Raw genomic sequence first — 25708 nt, forward strand, 5'->3', positions numbered from 1 at the left:
TATATGCATGAATGCATGCATTTTAAATTTCTATTTCTTTTAAAATAAAGTTTTTTGGTAGATGCCCTTTTGTAAAGATAGTTGTTACATACAATTTTGTTTTGTCTGAAGTTACCCAGGGTTGGAACTATCTCCAACACACCAGTAGGCACAAAACTTGCAAAACTTTGTAATGCAGGTCATGCTTTCCTTTTGTGTCAGACATGTTTTCATATTAATTCTTTGGTAGATTTTTAAAACCATAATCAATCTTTTTTTTTTTCAATGCATATAGTTCATACACATTGCAGGGGGAAAAACGTATGGCTGTTTTGAAACTATCTTAATCTGTACATATGCAAGCAATCTTCCTGCTGAACTCTGAAAATAAGATCTGATTTTTCAAGGGAACTCTCATGCATGAGGTGGAGGTATGCCTCTCCTTTTTTTTTTTTTTCAAATATCAAAAAGCATCTTGACTTTATGGATGTTAGAAATTTTAATGTAAACATTTATCTAAGCAATAGTAAACTTTGCCTCAAGTGTTTTTTCAAATAAAATTATTTTCATCCTAGAAGGATACCATACATTAAAGAAAAAGTGCACACAGCTGCTTGTGGGGGGGACTGTATTCAGGAAGACCTTTTGTGGCAGTAAAAATCTTAGCTTTGGGGCTACTTTCAGCTTACCTCTGTGCAAGAAGTAGTGTAAATATTTTGCTTTCCAACTGTGCTTTACAAACAATTCATAAAATGTTATGTGAGGATGAAATATACTTGTCCTCAGGCTCCTTCATGGAGATCAAAGGCATGAACTTAGAGCTTTAGGTTATCATCTGTAGGTTATAAATAAGAAGGTACAGCTATAATCTTGTAGTGGATGCTTTCTGCAATTCTTTTTGAGGAAAGTGTGCAATACCTTACGGTAACTTTTGCAGCTAAGACAATGTCTGTGATGGATGTGATGCATCTCTTTACACTTTAAATAGGGAGTAAATTCTTGAATAATGTTACTTGAAAGCTCTTTCTGTTCACCCTTATTTAATAGCCAGATCAGGCTTATTTAATAGTTTAATGACACAGCCAGATGAATATTTAAGAAGGTGCTCAACCATAGTGATTGGATTGCTGAAGTTTATGGACAAGTTACAAAGCTCTGGATGTAGGAATTGAAAACAAAAGGACTGGAAAATCCTTAACTGTAATGCCCTTCTTGTCATCGGGCAGCTGTGTCATGGTTGGAGACATGTTTTACAAACTGAGGTCATTACTTATTGGTGGCCCTTTCATATTCTCTTCTTCCTTGTGTTCACACATCACATTATTTTCCTTTAGTGATCTTACATCCAAGTTAGTATTGGGAATAAACCTCTCAGGTAAGTACCAGCTAAAGTAAAGGGAAGTAGTATATGCGCTACCCATAGAGCAGAATACTATTTTATTTTTGAAATTCTAGGTTTTATACTAGGTCATGGTTGGACTTGGGAGTCTTTTCCTATCTACCTCCAACAGTATAATTACACAAACTCATGAACATTCACAGAATGTAATTCTCTCTCCTTCCTCCTCCCATCACTCCCATCTCCTGTCACTTGAAAAACCTGTAAATTGCCTCTCATCAGTCTGCAAATGCATGGCTGTTTCCTCCTTTCAGAAAACATACAGTCAAACCTGCCAGATTTGATGGGATTAGCAAGAGACAGGAGTAATCACAGAGGACATTTACTCAGGTAATTACCTGCTCAGTGCCCTAACTATAATGCTTCTCAGCCTCAGTATTCCACAGGAATCCCCAAAAAATCTACCAGTAGCCTAAAGTAGTTTTTCTAATAAACTTCATAGGGTGAAAGGGGCATGTTTTCTTCTCCCACTTTAAGGAAAACCTATGATGATAGCTCTGAAGCCATAAGGGTGCTCCTGGTGTGTGTCTCCTCTTCCCCAGAGTGCACAGGGTAACCTGCTGTGACCCAGACATCTCTGGAGGTAGTGGGGTGGTGCTCCATTGCTAGGAATCAACCTCATACCATTGTAAAGGGGGAGAAAGGCACATTCATTATGGGGTGTGCACCCTGCCCCTTCTTGTACCACCACAGGATGACACTGATTACACATCATATTTTTCACACCTTTTAATAGGTGTATGGCTTAGGTCTGAGGAAGGCATTTGAAACAGTGCTGTTAATACACAGTATTTCCAGCTCTGCTGCATCAACAGGCCTTTGTGGCCTGGTGTCTCCATCTGCATTAAGATTACTTAGCTCTTCAAATGCTGTTGGATCTGGAGGTAGAGAAGATACTGTTGAGAAGCCTTGATTCCTCCAGCAATATGCACCTACCCTTGACTCACCTGAGACCAGATTGATACTAGCTCAAATCACACAGAAAGTGGGACCAGACAATCAGAAAACCAAAGCAGTCAAGTGTCTGCCTAGGTTCTTTTTTAACACTTTTTCATTTGTTACAGCTTTCATTTTTTTCTTTGGCTTCCACTATAACTGACATCTGCCTTTTAGATTTTTTTTTTCTACAAGATCTCATCAAGTTGTTGAATGCCCAATAGTTGCTTCTTTTCAGCCTTCTGAATTCAACATTTTCCTTTGTCAGATGGAAAATGATGCTTTCAGCTACAGATATTTCAGCTTTCATTGATGAAAGGAGAGCTTATGGTGTATAGGGAGATGGGCTATCTTTTATTATAACAGCTGATACAGCTGAAGGAAAAAACCAAGCTTTTGAGCTCACAGCCCTGCTGAAGGACAAGCTTGTGAGAAAAAATTTTACTCCCTGCTTGATCCACATTAAATAGAATGTGGAAAAGTAGAAGCTAGGAAAATCTCTGAGCAACAACAGCTGCTCAGTGTTTTGCAGTAGTTCAATACAGAAATGTTATTTCAGCCCCAACTCTCCTTTTTTTAGCAAGTAGTGTTGCTGTGTTCACAAAAGGAAAGAAAGTAAATTCCCTTCCACCATCTTCTGCAAGTCTCCCAGTAAATGTCTAGGTAAAGACATGTTTTATTAATATACATTGTGGTTTAAATTATTGAAGAGATTCTATGTATATTGAAGAGATTCTATGTATATAGAGACATGTAAATTCCATGTTTACTGTCGTGATTTTTGACATTTAGATAAACCAAGCAATATCTGCTTGGTTTGATTGCTTGATAAATCAAGCAACTGGTCTCACCATCAGTAAATAAAATTACAACTGGGTCCTGTGATGGAGGTCAGCCTTGTGGCAGCGCTAGCCATGCTAGAAACACCACAAAATCTCTTTAAAGCAGAAGTGGCCCTTCCCTGAATAAATCTCTTCTTCTGAGTTCAAAGCTGGAGCTGGAACACAGCTCCTTTCCTATCTCCCTCCAAACATCCAGGATGAGGAGTAACCTACTCAAGGAATTTCCCACTCTATTCAAAGGACAGAGAACAGAAAACACAAAGGGGAGAAACTCCCATCTTTATTTTCATTTTCTGGTGTTTGGATTACCCATGTTATATCAGTTGCCTTTTTCTCTTACTCTTAGAAAACAGAGGCTGAATTTGAAGTTTGCACTGTCAGGGCTGTTTCTGCCTGAGAAATACACTGCATGCATATCTAGCTCTCAGTCTCTCTCTTTTACATTTATAGTTGCTGATTGGCTTTGTGAGTTTCTTCTTAAAATGTAAAAGCTGATTGGCTTCTAGTTTCTTCTTAAAACTGAGGTTGACTGACACAAGAGATGATGGGAATACTATGTGGTATCTGGTCTGGATTTCTGAGTCTCCAATAATTGTCGCTGAACTGTGTCTTTTCATCAAAAATTTAGTGTTACCTAAAAAATTGCTGGTAGGGAAGATATCATCACAACCATTGAATGTTACATGTTTATTGGTTAATTATTCTGACAGTTAGGAAATGTATATGTATTTTCTGATTTTAAGCTGGGGGCTTGAGCTTTCAGCCCTCCTACAGCTTCTTTCTGTTTTGCAATTGACTGTCTACAGATGAGCTTGTGTGGCATTTGCAGCAGCACACTTATCTCAGTTGTGTTAAGTCTGGCCTTAGGAAGAGGATTTTTCTCCTCTATGTCTATTAATCTGATCACAGCATTCACATAATGGGTTGAGACTGCCTCTTCTTTTTTATGTTAATAAACCAAGAAAATCTATCAATCTACTCAAAATATTTATTACTTTGGGAGGGATAAAAATCATGACATTAGGAAAAACATACTTTTATTAAGTTCATACTATTATATGTTGGAAGTTGCACTTATGGTGATCTAGAGTTTAATGTTGAGAAAAACTGGCCTATTTTTGAGATTCCGTTTGCTTTGATCTCTGATTTCCTGGGGATTTTCCACAGCTTCTGTGTCATGAAAGCTGCTTTGCCTCTTTGACCTTAGTAGAAGTCATATGGCAGGCTGTTTCCTTATGTTTGTATAGCCTGAAGTTTCTCTTTTTTCCCCTACACTTTCTGTTATGTAATCCCTGACATTCTGTTATGTATCCCTACTCTTTTTCCTTACATAATTTTTTTCCAAGTATCCACTCTAAATATCTTCTTCAAAGCAATAAGATCTGTCTTGTCTTCATTCTTCACTAAAAGGGCACTCAGATCTATACCCTGTCAGTAGACTAAGTCTTTTGCCAGAAGACAGAAGACACTGAGTGGAATTTGGCAAAATTGTGGCCTTTTTAAAGCTAGCTGGAACATATGTAAGAACCAAATCCATGACATTTGTTTTGGGCTAATTCCTCAAACTTTAAACCATACATTTCAGGCAATTCATTGCTTTGCTTCTCTGAATCTTGCTAAGGATAATGTACATCCCCTTTTAATCTTGCGTCATGGCATATAATGATTCTGTTGTTTTGACATGAATTTCCTGTTATTTCTTCCTCTGCATATTTTAGAATAGCAACTTCTAGTGAGAGAGAGAGAGATTTGAACATGCATATACTTTTGGAAAAATACAAATATCCTGGATGAAATAGCCAAGAAGGTAATTTTGTATTCTGTTAGAAACTCTTGAAATGAAATGCAGTTTTGACCCTGATGCTGCCATGTTTATAGAGACAAGACATTCCTCTGGAGAAAAGTGCTAGTGTAGTCAAAAGTTTGTCTCCTGTCAGTGGCTTCTGTGCACACACTTTATCAAAGCTTTAAGGAACCAAGTAATTCTTTTGTTCAGTTAGCATTTCACGAGTTTTATGTGATACAATGGCTATGTAGGAATATACAGTTTAGGGAAGGGGTGATTTTTTTTCCCCCCTCCTTTTTCATGCCTTAATTTTTGCTCTCCTGAGACAGAGCTTTTTCTTTTGCTTGCGATATAAAATAAATCCAAATCAAACCCAGTTTCTTTGCACTAAATCCTTTCATTTTATTTTTTTCTTTTCTTTTTCTCTTTTTTCTTTCTCTTTGCACTTTGTCGCCAAAATTGGGTTGAGACGTTCAGTCCTATTTTATAACAAACCCACAGTTTTGTAGCTTTTTCCATGGTGAATTACAGATCAGTTTTTCTTTTAAGGATGATAGACATGGACTTGGTTAGACTATTGTATCTGTCTTAACTTGGGTTCATTATATTCCACTCTAGAAAAAAAAAGGTCTTGCCAAATATTTTTATTGGCTTGTCACCTTTACTGCTATAAAAACGTTAAATTGAGAACCTATTAAAACCAGATTTTAAAATGCCTGAGAGTCATAAGTATGTCTTCTAGCAATATGTATGGGGTAATTTTAGTGAATGTCTGATTTTTCATTAAGTTTTTGTAATTTTCAAAATCAGCCTGCCTAATTTAAGAGCTCCTTAGGCACCACAAATGCTGTCTTTTACTGTTTCATGAGGGAATGGATAATTAGTCGGAAAACTGTGAAAATTTTCAGCTAAATTTTCTCTCTGAAATGTCAGGGGAGGACATGGTAGGAAGAACTGCCCTTTGAGCAGGATGATCCGCAGCATCACATGGAAGGTAATGCCATATGTCTGGCAGAAAGGCTCCAGGAGACAGACACTAGGGCAGATTTTCAGAAGGGAAAAAAGATTGTAGGGGGCTGAAGTATCTGAGCCATTTGAACTGAAATAAGAGAATGAACTGGAGAATTACAAGGCATCTTTGTATTTTGGGTGGAATATGGGCCTGGATACCTCCTAAAGTTTTGGTGGACTTATCTCCATTTATAATAATTTCCAAAACATTAGAGACATATGCAGTTTATTAAAACTGAGTCTTTGTATAATATATGCGAATTTTGATTTGCAATACTCTCCTGAGGTGCACTTTGTGATGAGGGTTATGATTAAATGGAATATCCTTATATAATAGCAGAGGTATTAGCAATGGTTTTTTCTTCCTTCCTGCCTCCTTCCTTCCTTCGAGCTGTCTCTAGGCCAGCGACTTTTCTTCTTTTCTTCATTTTTCACCCTTTTGCATTGTTGAAATCAAGATTAAGTTACCCAAGAATTAAATAATAGGGAAGCCAAAACTGAGTATGTTTGAGAACCTTTTTCAAAGTTAAAAATAAAACCGATTTGCACACTTCTGTTTATGTTTATAATCTCTTGCTGATATATAAATTAAAGAAATACAACCTGATTCTTGCCTGTAAGCCAAATCCACTTAATTCGACATTGGTGGGAGCCCAGGCACAACCAAAAGACCAGTAGACCTAACAGTTCCATAAACTAAAAGTTTCACTTGTGCTCAGGTCTGCTAGGAACTGCAGAGTACAGCCAAAAGACCAGCCTTTATTAAAGATACCCTACATTGCTGAATAAAATTGTTGCAATTGAATCTCAACATAGCAGTCTTATAAAATGTTTTTTTTGCTCCTGGACTTGGTATGGTAGGAGAAATTCAATAGGATTTTTAAGTTCCCTCAAGAAGATTTAGTTGCACAGCTCCCACTAATTAATTTATTTTGCTAAAGTTGTCACGTAAATTGTAAAAGAGTTGAATATACAAATAATTTTTTACAGAATCAAGGACCATTTTATTAATGTATGCATTTTAAAAAGTGTTTGTCCTTTATTTGGACAATCTTTTGCTTTATTTTGTTAAAAATTATTTTTGTTTGCTTTCTTTGTATATTGGTAAATTTTCTGTTGAAGGACAGGCTACAGTAACATTATATGAAAATAAAAGTAGTTAATGATTTTTTTTTTCCCACTCTGGTCTGAAATACAGTGGAAAAGTTGCAGTGTGAGGTGTGATAAAATCAGTACCCAAGGATTTAGGGTATAAAACATGCAAATATGTATTTAAAAACATGATCAGTGACAGAAAAAAAATTGACTAAAGTTACTGAGGTGTTGCCCACACGAAAGATTTTAGGGCAACTTCCCAAGTTACAAAAGCAACAACCCTAATACTTCCTGCTGCTAAAGGCCACTCCCATACACATGCTCCCTTGTCATCCAAACCTCTCCCCAGCCAGAACTCATGCTGTTACCAAAACACCATGTGCCAGGAAAAGCTTTCTAATTGCTTTGAAGATAAAGTACTGGAACAGGTTGCTTAACAAAACTGTATTATCCCCTTCATGGGAGATGGTGAAGAAATGCTCAGGCAGTGAGCTGATGTGTGTGGCCCCTATATTTAATTGGCCTCTGTGCTTGGTGGTTGACTGGGTACCCTCTGGAGAGCCCTTCTTAGGCAAATTTCTAGAGTTTTTGTGATGGCAAACAGATGTGATGTGGTAACAATTAGTAGATGATTGGCATTGATATTCCTCGTATCATTAATGTTAGAAGGACTGAACCAGTACTTGGATAGAGTGGAAAATTTCCCCAAAGCCCTCAGCACAGACCCAGTTTGACTTGTAAATCAGTAAACATTTCAGTTAAGGCTACACACAGCCCTGTGATCCTTATGTGCAGGGAGTGACTGGAAATGGAACTAGTTAAAGTAATTTCAGTCCTTTTTTTTTGTCTAGATAAAAATGCAGATAACCCAGGTTTTGCCACCTGTCATATCAAGCCAGATGAGGTCGTATGAGCTGCAGTCATAGCATAACAAATATTCCATATACATCTGTGCTACTTCTGCACTGATATCCTTGGAGATCTTTCACCCTGAGGACAGAAAACCTATCAAAGAGAGGAAATTAAGAGTGAATTGTGGGCCTTTGAGCCCAAATATACTGTAAGAACCATCCATAAGCAATAACACTGAAGGATAAATTTGTGATAAGTTACTTCATAATTTCAACTCCATGTGCCTTCATAAGAAACTGTTTTAAATATTGGGGTGTTAACAAAAAGAAAGAATTAAATGTATAAAGCACAACCATAAGTGGAAAACCACTTACTTGATTGACTTTTTAAATTGCTTTTTTCCTGCTAAACACATAAAAGCTGTTCCCAAAAAGGTTTCTGTTTTTTATATATGAATACTTTTTGATGTGTTTTAATGAAGTTTTCCTATAACCTGATGTTCTTCAGACATGTAACTTATAAAATAAATTTATGCCATTCTGCTGTAATATTCTGGAGATGATGTCCCCTAAGGAAGCCTAAAAGTTTGACAGATTGTTTAAATACAGAAAGCTCATGTTGTTAAGTTTGCCCAGGTACAGATATTCTATTCGCTATGTTATTACTTGTTGAAATTCTGAGAAAGAAACTTGGATTTTTATATATTGTTATTATGTGGCTAGCAGGAGATGGTCAAAGACATTAAGTACTGCATGGGAAGTACTTTGGGAACAATTTTCCATATGAATTAAGAGAAGAACCAGAGATGATTCAATTAACGTATGGGTTTCTTGTGTTTCACATAAATTTGTTTATCATCACTGAAAGATAAGAGGTTGTTGCAAGACTATGAGTTTAAGCTCACAGTTTGAGCATCAGAACCAATTATTTACTTGTCAAAAACTATGTTTAAATTTGTGGATATGTACAAAAGTTATTGAGACTTGAGATTGATTTTATGCTGAGGCTGATTTTTCGTCCACTGGAAATTTGCAGTGGTGCAATTCTCTTAACCCACTACAGTTTTATCTAACAGTATTCACCACATGAATAGTCCTATATGTATGGTGAAGAATAAAATAATAACACTGTGGGTTTGTTGCTGTTTGGGGTTAGGTTTGTGCTTAAGCAAATCAGTCTTGTCGTGCTGCCTGATTCAGAGCTGTAGTTCCTAGATTATCACAGGGATTGCAGCAAAGCCATGGTTGTGTTCAGTGCTGGTCTTTAATATGTGTTTTGTGTCCTGATCCTTGTTTTCATAATCAGGATACATGGAACTCTGTAGAAGCACCGTAGGCTAAGAATCATCCAGAAAGCTTGGGGACCATCAGTTTGGAGATGTGCAATATCAGCTATTGACCTAAAGAACTTGCAGTCTAAGTGGATGCAAGGGATCTCCTGTGTGTGGCAAGTGGGACCATCTCGGCTTTGGATGGAGCACAATCACTGTCCTTATATTTGGGACCAGTGCACAGTCCCAGCCTCAGAACAGATCTTTGATGACTGGTTGTATAGGATGCTTCTGTCCTTAGCACCAAAATTTGCGTTGTCTTGGATATTTGGATTGTAACCTGAAGCTCATGTTACTGAGTATGATATGGACTTGGGACTGACTCAATTTACACTTGGGGGGGTTTTTGGCTTGTTTTTTTTTTTTTTTTTTTTTTTGGTGGTTTTTTTTGTGGTTTTTTTTTTTTTTTTTTTTTTTTTGCCAATGCAAGCAAATGCGAAAGATGGAGGAAAGCCCAAAAAGAAAAAAGAAAAGAAAAAGAAAAAACCCAGACCAATCAGTGTCACTGGGGCTTTTTTCAGAGTCAACTCAGGTGGAAAAAAATTGTTGGTTGTTCTGGAGTTAGATTAGGTAAACTATCCTACCCTTAGGAAATGCTAAAAAAAAAAAAAAAAAAAAAAAAAAAGAAATGGGTAAGTGTTTAGAAATGGATAAATTCAATTGATAGTCATGATTGGCACTGCAAAGAAGAGGCCTGTGGCATGGAATTGGAAGTAATGTTGGGGTCAGGAAGAAAAAGATGTGAATAGTCTAATTGAGTAATTCAGTGGTTTTGCCTCATTTTTTGTAACTTGAAACTGTAACCTTGTCATACCAATCCAGTCATACCTACAGGAGACTCGCAGTGTTTGGTGGAAGGAAACAGGCATCTCAGGAGGTTGGTTAGTGTTACACTCAAAGCAGCCTCTTGTTTCTCTCTGTTGAACATAATTACAGCTGGGGCTGACTTGTTTTCACATAGATCTATGAAGATGCATGAGATTAATTCTTTCTTCCATGTGTTCTAGAACAGGCAAAACCCTTTCTGCCTGTTTAATTCTCTTACTCTCTTGTGTGACTCCTTTCTTTTACTACACACTAGTTCTTAACTATGACTTCTGCTGGTCTTCTCGAGGGCTCCCTTTCCATATTAAGTCCTCAATTCTAGTGGCTCCCTGCCTAGCATTAAATAGCTATTATATGGGATAAATTTAGTCATCTGTTAGTCAGACAGATGAAGTAGACTTAACAGTTGAAGAAGTAGGTTTCAAGTTGCAGTTTCAATGGTTTTCCAGTGTCACTCTCCCACTAAGATGTCAAGCATCTTTTGCAGGAAGGGCAGCTGTCTGGCAAGGAATTTGATAGGTTTGCTTTGGGGCAAGATTAGACATATGTTCTAACATAATACAAAATGTAGTTCATAATTTCATAGAGACATGTTCCTCTCTGTAACGGATACAACAGACAGATGGGGGAGCACAAGTTTCAAGAGACACAATTATGATTCATTTGTGAAAACAGGCGTGTTGCACAACAGCTGCTTGCCAACATCAACTATTCTTCTTTTGCCTTACAGCTGTGCAACTCTATTTTAAAATTTTTTAATTGTTTCAGAGAGAGAAAAGGATTTTGTTTGATCTAGTATGTTTTAAATACGTATTATAAATAAACCATCTAGAATATTTTGAAATGAAACACTTTCAAAATTAAGAGTGAAATATCTGGAAGAAATGTGGCAAAGTTATGCTTTTCAGTGCCTTTTTAAAATGTAATTAGTCATGGAAATTTATCAGTACCTGACTTAAAAGGTAACTTAAACAGGTCAGTTTGAAAGAAGAATAAAGTAGTTTTCAGACAAGAAGCAGGACTAGCTTTAAAAGAAAAGAAGGAATAATTTGCTGTTAGTAATTTTCAGTCTGGAATTTAGATTTTCTTACTATATCTTACCTGTTTTTTTATTGAAACATTTCTTTTGTTGCCATCTGTCTCCTCATTGACTTTGTCAAGTCCCAGTCCGGATCTGAATCTGTGATGGTCATATGTCTTTAAAGTTGGAGGAATATTCAAATAATTTTCCTAATAAAACCACTATTGCCTGAAATATAACCCCCTGTGTTTTTACAATTATTTATAAAGTGCTCAATCGATATTTTATTGCCCAGTGGATAACAACCAAACATAAACTCTGCTGTTGTACTTTTAAGTATAAAGTTTATTACTCCTATTACAATTTTTCTGGCTTTCTTAGAGAACTGACTAACATCTATACATTAGAGTAGTAGCTTTTAATTGTTTCAGAGCTTTCCTGGAAATGTGGGATGATTTAATATTTCATGTGGCTTTCTTTCCTGCTTTTGTGCTTCAAAGGATGGTGAACAAATTAGCAGAAACCTCAGAGCCAGGCTACTGTCCTATATCTGCACAACTCCCACCAGCTTCAACTTGCAAGTCCTGCTTAATGACTTGAAATGGATATGGCTTGATAGTCTGCATGTGATGATTGAACTCATGATGTGATGAGAAATGAGTATGTGCTAGAGCTGCAGAATCAAACCTTTAGGAAGTACATTACCCTAGTATGTACAGCTTCTAGTATGCCTTAGCTGTTTTCACTACAATTGAACTCATGTATTTTAATCTATACCTCATCATATTTGACTTAATGTGAGAAAGAAAATTTAAAAATTGCTCATTAACTACACCTATTTATGCGTACATCTAACAAACTCTATAGACACGGATTGTTTCAAAACAGGTTCAGCTGCAAGCAGAAAAAATGTCTGGTGACTCTCACTTCTCCTCTTCAAGAGCTTATAAAACTTGGATTTAGTATGGAATCTTTAAAGTAAAAAAATTATGGTGAGTTAGGAATTTTGTAAAAGTGGAAAAAAACCCAAGTATTAATTTCAAGCTGGACTCATAATAGTTATAGGGTATGTTTTCAAATCTATATAATTAAGGGCTCTAGAAGGATTAGAAGGAAGCTTAAATCATAGGATGTTTTTAACTGAAATGCAGTCATAGGCTATGCATAATAATGTGGATTTTTTCCTACATTGATCAGCTGAAGAACAGTAGAATGGGTAATGATGAAATTTCTGTAGAATCCAGGTCATGACTCAAAACCACTCAGTACTGTGAGCATAAGAGTACGGCAGTACTGTTTTCTTTTTCATTAGATATACAAATAAATGAACATGAGAATAATGAGTGGTCAGGCTCCCATAATATTTTTGACATAGATGCATGGATGGATGATGGATGGTGATAGGCTCTCATCTTGCCTTTCCTGCAAGTAGATACTTTTTCTGAGTAGCTACTCTGTTCCATCTGAATTCTACTGACTATAAATCATAATCTCTCACAATATTTTTCTTAGCATCATAGTTATGATGGTTTCCTGATTTGACAGTTCAGATCTCTTCAAACAGACTGGCATATGTTGAGGTATTACCAGCAAAATCTGGATGACTCCCAGTCTCTCACCCACTCTGTTCCGTAAGGGTGGACAGACGTTTTTGTTCTCTGTACAGATCTTGGGGTCCTGTGGTTATGATTCTTATCTTGAAACAAATAGAAAAAGACTACTGAGGTTTGATAGTGCTTTCTATTGCTATACAGTCTCCTCTGTATAAAATTAATAGCTATAGGAAGGTTTCTAACAGACTTCAAAAAGACTCTGGGTGCCCTGCCCTGTCAAAACTCCAGGGCATGAGACTTAGAATTTGGAAGCATTTGGGGATCGACATTTTACTCTTATATCAAGGCAAAAAAGCAATGACCTCTCTCTGTGACCCCTCTCCAGAAGGGAGAAACCAACATATTTATATGGATTCAAAATAATTTAAAAAGCATCCTAGGCTTCCAGATTCTAAATCCTTTTCTGACTTCTCAGACTAGCGCTATCAATATAACATTCACAGATTTACTTCTGGGCAAAAAGTCTCAGCTTTTACATAACCCTCTGACATTCACATGACTTTTTCCAATCAGAGTTGAGGTTTGACTTCAACTTGGCTGCCAGTAGCGTAAGAGAATTTGAATAAATAAATCTTTAAAACCAGCCTTGATAAGTTTTTTAATCAGTTCAGAAGAGCTTCTGCTTAAGCCAAATTTGTTTCAAAGAGTTTATAGAAGTGATGCCGAATAGTTTAGCCTGCCAATTTAAGCAAATCTCATAGTGGTCCTAAAGTTTATACCATTCCCACTAATTTCTACATTTTCTTTGAGCTCATTTACATAAGTGAATAATATAATCCCAGCCTCAGAGTCCTTGAGTGAGAACTATTTAGCACATGTGGCCACCAAAGTCTATGGAAAGATTTATGTCTGTGGAAAGATTTTTGTGGAAATTGGGCTTGGTTCTTGGGTTCCCTTGGACCACTGTAATTAGGAATGGATTTTTCCTCTCCCTTTATTGAAATCAGTGAGAATTGCTTACTCAGAGACCTTTAAAGTAGAGACCTTTAAAATTCTAGCCTTTCAACAGCCTAGCTTGAAGCCTTGTTTGAGAACTAGCTATTCTGTAAGATTTTGATTTCATTTGTACACTGTAAATCCAGATAGTAGTGAGAACTTAAGGTGGCCTAAGCTGAAGTTTAAAATGACTGGATATTTACACCCTGCTGAGGGCATGATCCAAAAGGTATGGCACGAAGGTTTGGCTCACTTTAACTCTGTTGCCTGTTGGGAAATTCTCCAGTTTAATGTTTTTATTTTTTTTTAAATTAAAACCAACTGTCTTTCCTCAAAGAGGGGGAAAGTGTAGGATTCTTGAAATCAGAGATCAAAGAAAAGCAATTCTCTAGTCACAGTAGGACAATGTCAGAATTTCTGAGCTCCAGGTACTTTGGTGTTATGTGAACAAACAGGGTGGGTTGAAGCCACTAGCACGCACAAGAATATCTCTGAGACCCTGCTGGCTTCTCTGAAGAGCAAACAAAGGGTGACATTATCAGCAAAATTGTTTAAAAAAAAGCCCTACTGGGATAAATTTTTAAACAGAAGTTATAACTTAAGAAGGATTCATATTTTGTTAAATCTAGTGAATTGTTGGCATGTAATATAAACAATAAATTCTTTCCTGCTGGAGGAAAACTCACTGGAATTAATTAAACTTATACCAGGGATAAAGTTTATGCAGCACTTAGAAAGTATACTTCATTGAAATAATTTTTATTTTTAATGAGTTCAGTGGTTACAAAATAGTTGTCTAACGGTTTAAAGATATAGATTTAGTGAACTTTTTGAGCTGCTTGCTATTTGAATAATATTAGCAGTCTAGAGATTAATAACTAATAACAGTTCTGCAGACTTGAAAAAGAGTTGGACAGTCATGCATGAAGCCTGTGTCAGCACAGAAGAATGCTGCTGTATTGTTCTTAAAGATTTTCTCTGAGGAAAAAAAAGCTCCTCTTGATACATACATTCTCAGTAGTTACATTTTCCCTTGATTTGGAAGTAAAATATTTCCAAATATGATTTGTATTAAAAATTCCAAATATTGTGTCAACTTTGTAGAATAGCTTAAAGGAAAGAAGAGGGGACTAGGGTGAATTTGAATAGTCACAAGTGTGTTGGAGGATAGAAATCTTAAATAGTATAATATCTGTGAGCAACCAAGAGGCTACATTCTGCTCTCAATTACTCTGGCATAAATCTAGAATTACTCATTGGAAGTTCAAAGTTTTTGCTGCAGATTTACACCCATATAATGAAGAACAGAGTTCAGTTATGTAAGGGTGGGAAAATCAATTTGGCCGGAATGTAACTAGCCTGGAATGCAAACTCTAATGACAAAAGGAAACCTTTTCCAGGTCAGAAAGCTGACTGCACATTGTGTATCCCTCTTTTATTCTTCCCTCCTCCTCCACCATCTTCAGCTAATACATTCAAGCAAGTATAGACTCCTGCTCCTTGCATTAACATCCCATGGCATTAGGCATTGGGGTGCTTCGCCTTTATTATGTAAGGAAGAATAAAAGTGCTCAGGTATATTAGAGTCAAGAAATTCCATAGAAAGCTAAAAAAGAAGTAGTACAATATAAGCAGAAGTGGCTGGATTATACTTTAGGTGAGTAAAATGTGAAGCTAAAATCAAAGTAATGGGATATTGGGAAATTTCCTAAATTGAAGTAGGTTTCTGAGAAGACCAAAATCTTTCAACAGGTTATTGGAGGAGATTTTTGAATAATCTGCTAGTTACAGATTGCAGTGTTGCTCAGGTGGTTTGTACTGCAGAAATTTTCATGCTGTGCTGCAATGGTTTCCGAAAAGAAAATAAAAATACTGCCTGCACATCTTGTTCTTATTCTGGAGAATATTCCCTCACTGGGTGCAGAGAAGGGAATGGAATGAAAAATAAAAATTTCAAAGAGAATATAAGAAAAAAATAAAGGAATAGAAAGGAATAATGTATGGAATCTAATTATATCTTTTCTAAACAGAGAAAGAGACTGTACTGTATGTCTTGTACTTGGCCTAGAGTAGTGGTGGGAATCACACAGTTTTGTACCAATAGAGAATCTTCCTGGATCAAGAAAGTTACTGTATTGTTGGCTGTAGTGCTGCATGAACATGTAATGAAGATCTTTTCTTTCTGAAGACATATCTATCTGAAGCAAATAGCTTCTGCCTTTCTCACCATTGAAGGTGCACATGCCACCAGTGATGTTTTCACTAGTGGCTGTTAACTTCTTACTGATTTATACCTAACAGTGTCTGTTTAGCTGAATGCTGCAGCTAAATAGCCAGTTTATTCTCCCTTCTGGTTTTGATAAAACTGTACTTTCTTTGTAGCTCATCCTAGTTATTGTAGGTGGAAAAAAAATATTTTGGCTTTCTGTTTTATTTTTTAATTTGTGAATGCTGATGTTGCTTTTATGGCTGCCAAATGCTTGTTACATATGTCAGTTCTAAAAACCCAAGTGATGGATGAAAGCTGGGAAAAGATCTGTATTATTTGTCTCCCATCTAGCTCTTTTCTTGCACTGGAAGGTAAGACCAATATATAAACATAGCTTCCTTTTTTTTTTTTTAATAACATGCCACATCTGTAAGGTCATATTTCTCCCCAGTATGCAGAAAAGCAGGAAGGAAGCATCTAACATCTGCAGGATTTGAAGTTATTTTTGACAGCTGTGTGCTATTGAGGATTTGATGGTTTCTGTTTTCTTTTTTTTTTTTTGTGAAAGATAAAGCAACCCAGGTGAATTGCTCAAAGGGCATTAATGTCTGACATATTAAACATGTGTACTCATGTGTACATAAAGATACACACAAAAGATAAAATCATGCATCTATAGACAGAGTAGTGATGAGGAAATACAATTTGCTGATTGGAAAAGCTGCTGTTGTAATTTACTCTTAGATTTTTGTTGAGATGACACAAGGTGTATGGTTTAGCATAGATGGGAGATGTTTGGTAATGAAAAACAGCAGTTCCTTAACACTTATTGATCAAAAAGGGGAAGGTTTAGTCTAGTGACATACAGAACACATTTCAGAAGTTGGTCTGGAGCACGCTCTGCTCACAGCAGAATGGAGAAAGGCACAAGCTTTCAAGGCTCACTGTAGGAACTGTTCACATATGGCCAACAGGAGACCAAGGCAGATGGTTGAGATTTTTAGTATGCGCATTAGGCCAATTTTTATTTGAAAGAAAAGAGCACCCACTTACAGCTCAACTGTATGTGGTCAAGGTATTGACACACAAGGCCTGTCTGCTTAACATTTTCCAGGTAGAGGTGAGTGACCATCTCTGCCAGAGTTCCAAGCTGGCCAAGCACAAGACAAGAGCAGGAAAACCACAATGTGTGTAGTGATATGCCTTGGTGAGGAAAGACTGCTGAAAAATGTAGATTCTGTATAGTGTTATCATAACTCCTCAATAAGAGCAGGCAAGCGGCACAAAACACATGGTTAAAAGTGCATATCTGTATATCAAAACAAACAAAAAACCTTCGAGTGACTTCAAGGTACAATATTGTTCTTCATGTAGCAACTTGAGATCCAAAATGAAAATACTGGTAACAGAAAAGATTCAACACTCAGGATGGTGCCTTTGACCATCAGCAAGAGATGATGTGCAAGGGAAGTGTGCAGCAGTGGGGCCTATAGAATCATACAATTATTTAGGTTAGAAAAGACCCTTAAGATCGTGAAGTGAAGCTGCCAACCTAGCACTGCCATGGGGCGTAATGCCTCACCAGTACATCCGCCCAGCATGAGAGCACTGCAAATGCCAGATTTTCTGATGGGAATTGTGTTAGGGAAGGTGATATAATGGTGATCTTGTAAAGCTTCACCAAAAACTATAATGTTTCTTCATTCTTTGTATTGATGTATTATGTTTGCCAAAGGAAATCTTGCCTTTAAAATACATATCAGTGTCTCCTGAATCACTGTAAATCACAGGAAATGTAGGATAAATATCAAATATTTATGTGGTTAAAGAAGATGAAAATAATATGGGCATTGTAGGAAGGGTTACTTGATAACAAAATTAGTTGTGATGATTATCTGCAAAGGCCAACAAGAAACCAAAAACATTTCTGGGATCATTCCGCTATACTGATAAGCAGTGAGGAATAACAGGAAGTATTATGCAATAATTGCTACTTAGATCAAGGTCTGGGGTAGCAGATGGGTAGAGGTGGTATAGCTGTAGTAGGTATGAACTGTGGGGGATGCAAGTTGGCATTGAATGATTACAGTCTCAGAGCAAGAAAGAAGCAGACAGTAGATCATGAGTGAGAAGTGCTCCTCCAGCTGCAGTGCAGCTTGCACTTGTTTAAGGTCAAATATCAAAGCTAATCCCTTAAAATATATCCATCTTCGTTTTCATGAAGTGTTCTCTAAGTATGAATGTAGTCCTTTTTTTTTAACACCTATTGCTAACCTTTCACTCCTAACAATTTTCATGATTGTTAAAAAAATTGTTCTTTTCTTCACTGCTGTCTATATACACTTTTGGCAGAGCAAGTTTTCTTCCTATCTCCTAAACTCTCTGTGCAGTAATTTCCACTGACTGCAGGACTATCTGCTGGTGATAGCAAAGCTGATTGACTTCAAAGTCTCTTACTGTTGTTTCTGCACTTGGCCAAGAGTCTGATCATGATTGTAGCAGATGTTTCTAAGCTATTTTTCTACAGTAACTTTTTTTTTTTTTTAATAGACCAGTGGGAACCTTATGTAGAAGTTTTTCACTGCAATGCTAAAGTGAATGCCAGCATAACTGTTATTTTGAAACCCTCTATCAGATCCACAGGGCTCACAAGAGGAAAGTTTCCTGCAGATGAAAGCATAGGTTTGCCACTCTGCCAGCCACCTGATGGCAGATAATCAGCAGATTCCTTCCTGCTTAGTCACAGTTTCTTTTTAAGAGTTAGTTTTTACAGTTTGCTAGGAAATTTTATAGGAAGGAAAGCAAATCAATTTCTCTGAAGAAATGTCGGATGAAAGTTCTGGACAGTTTGCAGTTAGTATCAAGAGTCAGAACAGCTTTAATTAATCAAAAATAACATGATTTCCTTCTCATCTAATTAGGACTTATAAATATCTTGATAGCATCATCTGAAATATTCCATCAAAATTTTGGGGCATATGTAGATTGGGAAATTTTTTTCCAGGGGAATTCATATTGAAAGCAGTAGCGATTGCAGAGAATTCATGAGGACCATATTTCAAGGGGAACACCAGATAATTTAAACTTTGATCAAAATTTCAAATGGAACAAAACCTCTTCCATCAATACCATTATTAAAAACAGGCTAGGAATTCTGTTCCTCACCACTTCTACTGAAAGTAATGTTATCACTTAAGAGCTTAATCATGCATTCTGTAAATGTCTGGTTTTGTTGTGTCTACCTTAGACATTTCTCCAGCAGTTCTACAAAGAGCTGAAGCTCTTAATTACCCTGGTAAGTGGGAGAAATGTTCTTTGACAATGCAGCAGTGAAGTAATGTATTCTAAGACAGAAAAATATAGGGCAAGCAGTAGAAATAATAATTTGCCAGGGCCCACCAAAAGTGATACAAAGCCAGAAATCCTTTGAGAGGAAAAAAAACAAATCGGGAGGAGAGCATAAATAAAAAAGGCAAAGATACCTGTCAGTGTCCAGGAGGATACTAGAGAAGTCAGTGTGCCTGCTATGACTGTGTCTGGGAAAGGCTTTGTAAATGAGAAACCAAGGAGACAAAGGAAAAAATATAGAAAAGCTGTCACTTCAATCCATAGGATGACTGTTAGATTTCTGGCCAGTGTATGCTGATTGTGGGTATATTTCCTTGTTAGCTGCAGTTAACATCAACTTTGAGAGTCTTTAGCATTTGTTGTTTGGGTCATTTGCTTAGAAATGAACAAACAGAATATCCTTTTCTTTCCCTTTTCCTCTTCCACCTCCCAAAGAGAAAAGCTGATCCTTTCATTAAGCTTTACCAGCTGGCTGTGGTCTAGCCAGTAGATCAGTATGTAAATACTTACATAGTGTGTTCAGTTGCCATCAGTTCTTTCTTATCCTCATAAAAAATTTAGTTTATGTTTTCCAATCCTATAGTATTTAAGCTCAATTCCTTTAAGCCAAATACTTAATGATTAAATACATTGGACAACAAAGCGAAAAAACTGTAATTTTTAACCTGCACAGATTTAGAATTCAAAAAAAAAAAACCCACCCTCTACTTAAGAAAGAAAGTACTGAAGCCCCATATGGATCTGGGAAGGTCATTTAGCCTCATGGTTCCACTTGATAATATTTTAGTATACCTCACATACTTCACAGGGTGGATTGGTACTAAATTACACATAAAGGTTTGAAACTATCTGATGGAAGATGTTGCAAACATACAGCATGAATGGATTACAGAAAAACTGGTCACTTTATCAGTTACTGCTTTCAAACCCTTTAACTCCTGTCTGAGTTTTGAACGGCCAAATTGTTCAGATGATGAAACTGTATCCTTATTTAAAAGTTGTCCTCTTTGAAAACTTCCCCAAACATTCAGCCAAAGCCGAAGGATTTCCTTTAGGAAGCCGGATGCACCTTTTTCTGTGACTGGACTTTGGATTATATATCTTTTGAAATACAAAACTGTTAAGAACAACAACAGCAGCTTACTCAGTAGCATTACATACTTGCAGAGAGGATTAAATACTTGTTAAATGTCTTGCCTTGAGACTAATGGTTTCACCTGATTTTTTTAATAACAAAAATACTGTCCATAGATTTATGCTGGGAACATGAGTCGGATCTGAAGGATTTGTCTCATCAGTATCTGACAGGTTGAACATATTTTGTTACACCAAACAGACATGTGGTGTGTGTCATATTTGCATTTTTAAAGCTCAATCCTGTCTTATCTGGAGTAAATAAATAAATCATCTTGCTTCAGGTACCTTCAGTATTTTAGAACCATTGGTTGCTTTTTAAAGAGTTGTCCATTGCCAGCTGGGGAAAGCTTTCTGCTCAACCTGAAATCAATGAGCACAAAATCTTGAGATTGTATCAGCTCATTCTGAAGTTGGCCTGGCTCATGTAAACTCTATACACAGCTGCTACACCAGTGGGATGAAGTGGGGAAACAGCTCTGAACAGAGCTCTGCAGTCTCTGGACCCCTGACATTTCCTGTTTGACCCTCTACGCATGCAACAGCTTCCTTGTTGGAGATCATAGAGCAGAAGGAGCAAACAAATATCTTGGCTCCACTTTTGAGGCAGGTGTCCCCTCTCTTGATATTTCCTGTGCTCTGGGACACACTGCCAGCTGTCTGTTCAGTTCATGCGAACAGTTTGTCTGAGGGCTGGGGGTGCAGAAGGGGAGCAGCCTTCATGGGATTTGTACTGATATCAGGCTCAGTGAAGGAAAGGAAATATATGATGGGATGTTGTGCTGTGAACAGTTATTTCTGTTCAGTCCTGAGAACAAAAATTCACCATAACATTACAAGTGACTGATACCTTCTTTTATGAAGTGGTTTAGACTTCAGGTGTGTTAGCTCCTGCTATTTGAAATAAATACTACATTTTTTTTTTTTAGGATGTGGGGACTATTATACTGAATGCATACATGCTGTGTTACTTTGAGGTACAGATCATTAATATAATCTATACTTTCTGTGAAAATGGATTGTGTGACACTTTCACAGTCATGTTTTACAGCCTGGTTGTCACTATTTTATCAGCTAAAACAATGGCCCTACCTTCAACATATCATTGGAACTACCACTACAAAACTACTAAAGATTGTGTTTTGACGTTTGCTATGTTTTCCTATTTTTTCGTTCCTCTTTACACTTCTATCTTCTTACCTAGCATCCCAATTGAAATTTTGCCCTCTATTTTTTCCTCATAACTCTCCAACCTTTTCTGCACATCATTTCCCTTGTGTCAGGACTTCAGTCATGATCTCTGGTCATCCTCCTGAATCCAGATGATGTCCCCTACCTGTCTGGCTGGAGGATGTCTACTCTAAAGTCTAAGAGGATAAATTACAAACCTACAGTTCCTCTCTGAACAATGCTTAGCCTGACCTGTTTCTCTGCAGTCCCTTATTTCTTTCAGTCATATCTTTTTACTCACTGCTTTCTCTATCCTGACTGGAATACTTTGTCCCTCATGCTAGAGAGTTGTGTTTGATTTCATGTAACTCCAGGTTATAGCCTTCTCCACCCTTATTTCTCACAGATATGCCTTTTTTTTCTGTTTGGACATTATTCACACATATCTAAATCATCCTCATTTTTACTCTAGGTTCTCCCTGTCTGCCTTGCTTGGCAGATACTTAGCTTTCCACTACAGAGATGCTTAGGAAAATACTACCAAACTTACATGGTCAGCTTGATGCCTGACAATGTGCCCTTTGCAGCTTCCAACTTTGCCCTTTCCCCTCAGTTCCTTCCCTTACAGAATCTTTGGACACCTTCTGCCTGCAGGGTCATCCCACCAGCACCTGCATCTGGTGGTGACAGTTTGTGTATGTTGTCCACAGATGCTTGATCCTGTACTTTCCTGTTTGTGTGGAAAACAGTACTGAAGCTTATTTGTTAAATATTCTTTCCCCCAAGACAGCCTTCATAAGACCTACATTCACCATGCGGTACACAAGGGCTTTCAAGCAAAAATTGTAGTTGATTTCAAAGAGTAGCAGATGTTTGTTTATTTATCTTTTGCTTAGAGTTAGAGAAAACAAGAAAAGGAAGACTAGGCTTGTAGCTGCATTCTTACTTAGAGAGTAAATTTTTTTTTCTCAATTTTTCATGATTCCTGCAAAGAATCTTGCATACTCTTCTTTGCATCTTCAATAGCTCAGAAGCACTTCTGTGATTTATCATTGTACAAACTCTAGGTAGTTGGGGTTCTGAAGCTGATGGCCCTGACCTGGTACTAGCTTTAAAGTCAACATATAATGAAAAATTATTTCGAAAGAGTAGCAGTAACACCAGCCTCACATCATTGTTTCCAAATCCTGTTGGTTATGTATTACAGATGACTCCTAGTAAGTTTGCTTACTTATTACTTTCAGGGTTTCTGTGCTGGGAAAATGGGTTGCAAAAGAGACTGTGGGTATCATGACCTCATCATTCATATTCAAAAGAAGATCAGCAAGATTACCAAAGTGCATTACTTTGTAAAATTATAACCCCGGGAAGTAATAAGATTCAATTACATTTTTTTGGCAAAGTTCTTTTTAAGAAAGTATCTATCTCATGGCTGTAGTTTATTCTTTGTGTTGATCATTGGGTAACAGTTCTCATGAGGATTTTTCATCTTCTCAAACCTTGCAAGAGATAAATCCCTCTTTTCCTGTGGTCCACTTCAGTCTTTGCATATGTGCATTTTCTGAAGTGTTAACTGTTAACAGTTGTGCCTAAGAAATCTAAATTCCTTACACAGCATCAGTGCTTTATAATGCTGGAAAACAAATACAGACTATGCAAGGAGCTTTCTTCCCATTTGCTCTGCAGAAGATCTGAAGTATCACACTGAACAAAAATATTCCAATCATTGGAGCAAATTGATGTATCCTGTGGGCTGAAGTTGTCTAAAACGCAGAGCAGCTACCTCTGCGCATTTTTGCACAAAACCCATGGCATCTGTTGTTAATGGTGGCAAAACCAAATGGCAGATAAGCAGAGGATGCTGAAATGTGTTTGCCCTGTATTCTCCCTTCGAAACTCAGGAGATTACTACAACAGGTTAAATTCACTCCTAAATACCACAAGCAAGAATGGAGTAATTTGTAAGTCAATACAGAGAGCTGAATTTATTTACTGTGTCAGTGTGATTTTTGTAAATGAATGATAGAGGCAGGCATCACACATTTATTCTGCAAAATAATTTTAAAGCACGATTTAAGATCTTTTTTAGTCTGCTTCTCACTTACTTTCTTTTCAATGCTTTTCTAAACTTTTGCCATCCTTGTTTTGAGAACATAAAAGTCCAGAGGGCTCTTTTTTTCTCTTGTGCTTTTACCTCTGGTGGTAATCGTACATGCTGTCCAAGGAAGGTGTAGTTAGTACCATGTAGTATATTGGGGCAGAATAAGTCAAGTCATCTTATGTTTTATTTTGGAAGACATAACAAAAAACCCTGTGTCTATAATGCTGGGTGATAAAATCCCATAGGAGTAGTTGAATGGTGTGATGTTTCTGCACAGGTTTTTTCCTCATGTCAGTTTAAAAGGGTTTCCCCTGCTACAGGCTCTCAAAGGAATTTACAGTTGTTCTTTTAAGTAAGTGTTTATGCTGCTCAACAATTTGGACTGTCCATCATGACTCATTTTGGAGCTTGCTCTGCCTGCCTGACTTGTATTTCTATGTGCAAGGATTTGAGATTGCCAGAAAGAGTATTTCTGTGAGCAACAAGCAGAAATGATGTGTTGGACATGGACTTCACGGAGCTTTCAGTGTTTTTAGAAAGGGAAGTGTTAACACTGAATAGATGACGTTAACACCCCCACCGAGAAAGAAAAAAAAAAAGAGCTCTGAAAACTGTATTGACTAAATCTTCGAACAATGCTTGAAATTCTCCTATATCCTGCTCTGTTTTTGTATGGATTTTTCATAGCACAGACAGACGTTACCCGCAGTGTGATTCAGTGTCTGTTTCTAGCCACGCTCTTGCACGATTTTAACCTGATTTCACGGGAGGAGCAGAGAATGAAACACCGTAGCTCATGGTTGTCAGCAGTGAAAAATAGCCAGGAATCAGACAAACAGCTTCATTGCTGAGATTATTTCCGGGATGAAAACTCGTCCAACAGCTGTTTGCTTTGGCCACTACTCAGGTCCTTTTTTTTCCCTTAAACAGAAAAAAAAAAAAAAAAAGAGGTTTGTTTTTTTTTGAGATGTGGGCTGGTTATTTATGTAGTCAGGAAGAGGTCTCTGCTTCCAGTGTTGTGGTCTCTGAGCTGTTTTGACAGTTGGAGTACGGGGAGGTTTCCTCTCTTCTCTCTCCCCTTTTCTCCCATCCTTCATTCACTTAATGCACAGACCTGGAATGCTGTAGGAAGAAGAGAAAGCGAGTTTATGAGTTCTTTAATCCCAGACAGGCAGCTCTGTGGCAGTTACCTTCAAGAAAAGTTCACGCCCCAGAGGAGCGTTTAGTCTTACAGAGCCACTGACTCACTGAGCAGTGCGTGTGAGCGGCTGCGAGGGAGAGGGGAGAGATGAAGGAAAGATTTTGCTTCCTTGTGAAACTCGCAATATTATTGTTTTAAGACTTTTCGAAAAGATGACTGCTACTTTTGTTTAAAGCATTTGCTCTGAAATTGCTGAAGCTGGAGCCTACCAGACTGAGGTCAGGAGCATTTTCTTTGGCAGAAAGAAGATACTTTTATAGAAGCCATGCCTGTGCTTGGGGTTGCCTCCAAGCTGAGGCAGCCAGCCGTGGGGTCAAAGCCTGTGCACACTGCCCTCCCGATACCCAACCTTGGCCCCGTCGGCTCACAGAGGTACTCACCAAAGTCCTTGGAGCTTACTGGGGCAGAGAGCTCCATGCTTTCTTGTCAGCTCACGTTAAAGTCAACCTGTGATTTTGGAGAGAGGAAAACGCTTCAAGGAAAAACCCAGGAGATCGAAGATAGCAAGGTTAGTTGTTAACTTTACCTGTGGAACTCAATTATAAAGAAAAAAATTATTTGCTTTAAAAAAAAAAAACTTTGATACAAACTTTCTGCATGCAGAGCTTGGGGGTAAATGAGTAAATAGACTTTTGCTGTCATCACTGAACTCCCATAGCAGCCTTGAAAATTTGTTTTGCTCAGTGCTGTTGTCTGAATAAATATTCTGTTTTTAAATGTTAGTGTTACTCACTTCACAGATTAATTATGATAAGCATCAGTAGAATCATAAGGAGAGAAAAATCATTCTGGCACCCAGTAAACAGAGTATTTACAAAAAAAATCTTGGCAGCTTTAAGTTATATTATGAAATTTAAAAAGAGATCTCACGCCCACACCTATTCCCACAGGGAGGCGCTTTTAAAATAAAAACATGCAAT

General features: G+C 37.3%; 1 protein-coding gene across 8 annotated transcripts in view; it reads left to right on the forward strand.

Annotated features, from left to right (window-relative positions):
- Positions 1-25708, forward strand: part of NAV3 (neuron navigator 3) — a 507738-nt gene that overhangs the window by 231555 nt on the left and 250475 nt on the right. For 3 of the 8 annotated variants that reach the window (XM_054271002.1, XM_054271012.1, XM_054271020.1), the window contains exon 1: positions 25054-25296. The exons of the other annotated variants lie outside the window; for them this stretch is intronic. In XM_054271002.1, the coding sequence (XP_054126977.1) occupies positions 25054-25296 (243 nt within the window). Of the gene's footprint in view, positions 1-25053; positions 25297-25708 lie in introns of those variants that run through there. 8 annotated transcript variants of the gene reach the window in all.

This window comes from Melozone crissalis, unplaced genomic scaffold, assembly GCF_028551555.1.
Source record: "Melozone crissalis strain CALT ecotype California unplaced genomic scaffold, PUWL_Pcris_2 ptg000004l_1, whole genome shotgun sequence".
In the NCBI taxonomy this organism is placed as follows: Eukaryota; Metazoa; Chordata; class Aves; order Passeriformes; family Passerellidae; genus Melozone; species Melozone crissalis.